Raw genomic sequence first — 6,000 nt, 5'->3', positions numbered from 1 at the left:
TGCTGCCTCACTTTTAAACCTGTACTAAATAATTTGAGGTAACTCTTTGGTAGTAAAGATTGGTAATAGCAAGTACCCACCACTATAAGAATAATTAGCACATACACAGACAGGAGAGGATCCTCTGCCTGAAGATTATCAGAAAAAAAGAACAAGTGTTTCTAAATGCCCTCATTTTTAGATGGGCTAATGCTTTTCTTCTAAAAGACCACATTGAACAAATACACAATATAGTCAAAGTTTCCTTATCCAAAGCCAACTGCAAAAGTTCTGGGCCTGATTCATAACGCAGATGAAAGCTGGAACTGATTTGGCACGCAACTGATATAGAACAGCCCCCCCCGCCATGCCTCCCATTTCCTAATTTTTATGGGCATTTGGGTTCATGGAAACATATTGGTAAGAGTACTTGTTTTGAAATAATTCCATCAACTTCCCTAGTGAAATCTGGGTGCACTAAAACCAATAGCAGCAGTTTGCCAGAATGCCAGGAAGGCCTAGCTGTTGTTCCTCTTCCCCACCCCCTTTTCTAAGGTGTACTGAATCAGGACTGAACCTGTAAACACAGGTTTCATTTCCAGCAGTTTTTATGCTGGGTAAATGAAAATAAGCTTGTTACCTCATGCATCTGTTTCAAATGGCATTTCTTTTGCCATGAAGAGAGATTAAGATAAAAATTTTAAGAGATTTTTGATTAAAAAACAGTATTTGGTCTTTCCAATGAATAGCTATGAACTTTAAAATGGTTTTGAGAGAATAAAATGGCAAATGGAACCCAACATAAAAATCTTTTTTTTAACAAAAGAGTAATATTGAGCTTATCTCTGCTATAGATATCTACCACAAGTACAGATTTTGTTTCTTGAGTACTTCAGACTGAAGCACATAGACAAATTGTGCTGGAAAAAACCAAAACTGAAATATTAAGCTTAAAGTACTATTCACTTTCTCATTCTAACACAAACAATGAACACTAAGACTAATGAGTATATAACAAAACAAAAATGCTAAATAAATTTTTCAATAATCACAAAATTCATGCTTCTCACCTTGTAAGTAGCAATCTTTCAAGTGACAAAATGGAACCAAATAGCTTAAATTATCAGGCTTACAAATGTTTTGTTTAAAACATAAGTGTTTTGTTTAAAAACATAAGTGTCCTACCTTTTATTTTACTCAATACTTTTATTTACTAGAAAGCTCATCCTAGTAGTTTCTTTTTAAACCCCGCAGCAACATCACTGCCATTTGCTTTACAACCCATGGAAGAGCCTCAGTTAGAAATTAAAATGTGAAATTAACTTTGAAAGTGAGCTTGCCAATTCTATGGATTCAAACACTAAAGACTGCCATATTACCACAAATAGGAAACAAAGATTTTTGTTCAAATACATAGTCAAAAAATAAACACAAAATCCTTAATACTTACTTAAAATTTGAATTTTATTTAATAAAGTAACACACCTGAAAAGTCATAGAATACCACTTCAAAAAAAATCACGAGTTACGAAAATTTAGTCAACACAATCTTTGTGATCTTTAAGTGTAAGGCACCCTCCAGCGTTTGAAGAAGAAACTACACTTCTAGCAAGTGAGCAAGCATTTGAAGCAAAACAGCATGAGTCTTCCTGTCAAGATAGAAGCTCCCTGATTAATTTACAATAATTGCATATGATCATGCACCAGTGGTATGACAAAGCCATGATGTAAAAAAAATTGTAATTACAATTACTTTTCATGGATTTGTATTGGATTTATGAAGGTGTTACTTGCATTGTTAGTGGAGAGGGATCTCTTGAAGCACACTAATTTGAGAAATACCGTAGAGTGTGCAAACTATTACAAAAGCTTTTCTTACAAAGTCTGGTATCGATAAGTGATAATTCCTCAGAGAATATGATCTCTTTGTTTAGAAAAGTTTTAAACAACTTTATAAGGAGCCTAAACAAATAGTTTATTTAACAGGAGATACACCCATGGTATGAAGGAAGAAAAACAATGCACCTAGAGGCAAAGCCAGATACAGTATAGAAAAAAATTTTATAATTAATACCATACAAAACAGGAAGATCATATGTATACAGCCATGTCCATGGAAGTTCACTGACTTTATGTAAAGCAAAAAATAAAGGGAATTTTTGCATTGGTATCTTTGTTCATTCTAAAAGTAACAAATCCTAAGATGTTTTCAGTACTTGTCCTTCAAATAGAGAAACATTTGTGCCTACAGGACAGACAAAAATGCCTGTTGAAAGGACAGTGTTGTAAGTTAATTAGCTTGATCCACACAAATTATTTTAAAAATACTGAAATAGAATGAAGACTGGAAACCAAAACTTTTTCAACTGTGATTATGCACAAACTAACATTTCTTGTGGATTTCTCTTCTGGCATTTAACACCTTGAGACTGCGCCCTGTTCATACTGCCACAAGCAAATAAAACCTTACCTACAATTTAAGTGGAATGAGATAACATACTTTAAAATACATGTTAAGTAACTGCAAAATGGTTAGGGCTTGATTAAGGAAAACATCTTTAATTAAAAAAGTTCTTGTTTTATGTATGTGTTCAGAATTTAAAGTGTATAAATTCACGGAGTTAGTGCTTCAAGCACCCTTCCTCATTAGGGATGGATGTAAGAATTTTGTATTTCTGAACTAGGTCTTTAACCTCCTGGGTTCACCCTTACAGGCCTATGTGCAAAACTGCTAGGGCAACAAAGGGATTTTCATCCTGTACAATGAGGCTAGTTACTTAATTGATTCAGTTTCAGTTTCACAGGGTTTGAGAGTTCTGCCCCCCACCAAAACCCCCCTTAATTTATTACAGAACTTAGTTATGTTAACTACAGTTGGAGAAGCAAGAATTGATTACTTTGTAATTTAGTAAAAAAGTGCCATTTGGTTGGTGCTGCACAGAATTAAGAGTTCTGCCAGGGAAAACAGCTGATGCCACTTTTCCCACATATAGCTGAAGAGATCCTTTTAAAAACTGAAAGAAATTATGACAACATTGACCAAAATATTAGAATAATAAAAATATTACAAGTAAACCTAGCCAGGGTGATGCAAAAAGAGGTAGAAAACATTTCAGAAGAAAGTACACAAGATAAATATATTTACACATATCTACATATGAGTATAAAAACATTTAAAAACAGCCATTGCCCCCAGAAAACTTACAACTGTGCTTAACTTCACACGTTGCAAATATTTACATTGACTTCAAAAAGAGCTAACAATAGTGTGCAAAATTAAGCATGACTGTACATATTTTGCAAAGTAGTATAGGTTTATAAAAATCACTTTTGGCTCTTTTTAACAACTTTTTGTATGCTTTTATTTAGCAATGTTCCTTTTCGCAATAGCTTCTCTGATTTGACGATCAAGTTCACTTACAATATGGTCTTCATGATTATATACTCCTGTTCTCAACAGGGTATCCCTCTCTTCTATCAGACGAGAGAGATAATCATCCGTGTTTTCATTTAATTTTCGAGAATGAAGACTATCCACTCTACCAGCAGAATTATCTCTAACATCTTGCAATTGCTTTCTCTCTTCTTCTTGTTGTTTTAGCCTGATGTTGATAAAAAGGAAAGAATCAGAGCATGAGCCATATTAAAAACTGCTCTGATTATTTTCATATTAAGTCCTTAGGTTATTTATCTGCTGAAGTACTTAGTAAAATAAAGAAATCTATAAAAGGTAACGAATTATCCTCTCTCTAGGCAAAACCAACTGTAAGTAAAAGAAATGTTAATATCATACTTAAATTCTAACAATACCTTTTCTACATGCATGTGTAACTATAATGCTTCCTACCAAGGCCCCTATTTTGATAATGCAAACGGTACATAAATTAAAAGTGTTCAACACACAGAACTACTGCAGACAATTTTTGGAGGACAACATTAGGTAGATTCAAAATTTTAATGTATTTGAAATATGAATATTACATGTCCCTTTCTTTTTTTAATGCAGCAGTTATCTTTAGAACTGAAAGTTTAAAATAGAAAAAAGCGTGGTACTGTACAACTATGACCATAACATAAAAAACAGGGTACAGTGGCCTTAAACATAGATTTTCTGTACTGCAGTAGTGTTGCATTTTATAAATGTGCAGTCTTTACCTAAGGGACACTAAACTGTGTTCTTTCACTGGAGTGACAGCCAATTATAATCTTGATTTAACTGAACCTTCTACTATTTTGAGACAGACAGCAAGAAAAGAGAAGGGGGGAAGAAAAAAAAAAAGGAATCTTACAAATGCTTTTATACCTGTTCAGCTCATTTCTGATATCCTCCAGCTCTTGTCGGTCTGTTTTCCCCAGCTCTTTTTCTTCTGCTGCCAAATAGCGCAACCTCATGTGCTCCAGCTCTTGTTGCTGCTTTTTAAGGTGAGCCATTGCATTTTCTTGTTCACGCTAATGTGGGATGGGGTGAAGACAAAACTCAGTTGACTACATGATTACAGGTAAAAGTGCTAATTATAGTGACATGAGTAAAACTTCAGGAATGAAGTCATGACAATTAAGTCTCCAGCAGTATTAGAAATGCAGGAGTTAAACAGAATATCTTAGCTGTTGATATCGATAATGCAGTAAGACCAGTGACTATGACAATTGCAATAAACCTCTCCAGGCTGGATCAGCTGAAGCCCAGTCGCAGGTATCTTCCCATTAACAAAATAGCAAAAATGTTACAAACCCTTTTACAAACTCTGGCTTCAGCTGGTCAACATAAAACTTAGGCTTGTGGAACTGCTCAAGATACTGAGATTTATTCCTTTGCTACATGGTATGTTACATTATAACCTTTTTTGAGAAAGAAAACCCAGAAAAATGCTAAATAGCTGCAAGAAACTTCCATCATCGGCCCCATAGGGCCTAGTGTCAAAGCTTCAAGAACTATTTTCTGAAATTGCAATTTGTGGTTTAAAAAATAAGGCTTGAAAACAAAACTCTGGTGACATTTCCTTTTACATTTGTCTGGCTCTATGCGAAACCTTAGAGAACTGATTCTGTGGATTTAATCCAATTAATCTCTCCATTCTGTAAGTTTACTTGGTTCTATTTTTTTTTTTTTAAGCTCTACACAGACACTGTAACAAAACTATGGTTTGAGTCCACTACTACTTTGTGACATTAAAGTGTCTTAATGTGAAGCGTGGTCCTCTTTCCACTTGTTTTCCTCCCAGTTGTTTTCTGTATGACCTTGTGCACTAACTCAATACAGTCAGTCTTACACACTGAGTGAGACAGAAGACTTGAGGTAAAATAGCATTCCTTCCTGTAGCTAAAAAATAAGGCAGGAGGTTACAGAAACATCCTGGATCTAGACATATTGTGAAGTGCAAGGTTACCTTTGTAATTTTGACATTGCTTTCATCTGAATTATTTGATTGTTAATATAATCAGTTTAATATTTATTATAGAGGTAAAAAAAAAGATAATTTTGTTTGATATGTGTGAGCTTCTTCATTATACGGTCCACCTAATAATATCTGGAAGAGTCTAGTCAGACAGTTTCCTGAATCTCAGCATCTTAAGCACTCCCTGTTGATAATCAATAAGTGATAAGAAAATCTGAATTTTTCAGGGAATTGGTATAAACAAAGACTTTAATTGTTAATGTGAACAGGCAATGCAATAGAGAAGTACTTGACAAGAAATCTTAGCATGTATATAACCTCCAAATACTTTATTTTTATACTAAATCCAATACACCAGCCAGGCAAATTAAATGTTAGAACTGCAGCAAGACAGGCCAGAAAGCCTGGAGAACAACTTGCTAAAGAGATACATACTAATAATAAACCCAGAAGCAGGAATCCTGCCAAAGAGTCTACAGCTGATAGGTGACTGAAGCATAAAAAAAAGGCACTCAGGGAAGATAAGGCCATAGCTCTTCCCTCCCCATCAAAAGTTCGTTGCACAAGAACATTCCCATGTGAGAGGCACCCTTTATGTGGGACAGGTTTGGAGAACAAATCTCAG

At 34.6% G+C, this 6,000-nt stretch overlaps 1 protein-coding gene across 3 annotated transcripts in view; it reads right to left on the bottom strand.

Annotated features, from left to right (window-relative positions):
- Positions 1–1,333: 1,333 nt before the first annotated feature.
- CEP120 (centrosomal protein 120) overlaps positions 1,334–6,000 on the bottom strand; it is a 41,737-nt gene continuing 37,070 nt past the window's right edge. For 2 of the 3 annotated variants that reach the window (XM_075019594.1, XM_075019595.1), the window contains exons 20-21: positions 4,283–4,428; positions 1,335–3,581 (exon numbers count right to left, since the gene is read on the bottom strand). In XM_075019594.1, the coding sequence (XP_074875695.1) occupies positions 3,341–3,581; positions 4,283–4,428 (387 nt within the window). In that variant the 3' untranslated portion in view covers positions 1,335–3,340. Of the gene's footprint in view, positions 3,582–4,282; positions 4,429–6,000 lie in introns of all 3 variants that reach the window. The other variant, XM_075019596.1, reaches the window with a different exon arrangement.

Source organism: Buteo buteo, chromosome Z (genome assembly GCF_964188355.1).
Source record: "Buteo buteo chromosome Z, bButBut1.hap1.1, whole genome shotgun sequence".
Classification (NCBI taxonomy): domain Eukaryota; kingdom Metazoa; phylum Chordata; class Aves; order Accipitriformes; family Accipitridae; genus Buteo; species Buteo buteo.
This window is presented reverse-complemented; position numbering and strand designations above follow the sequence as displayed.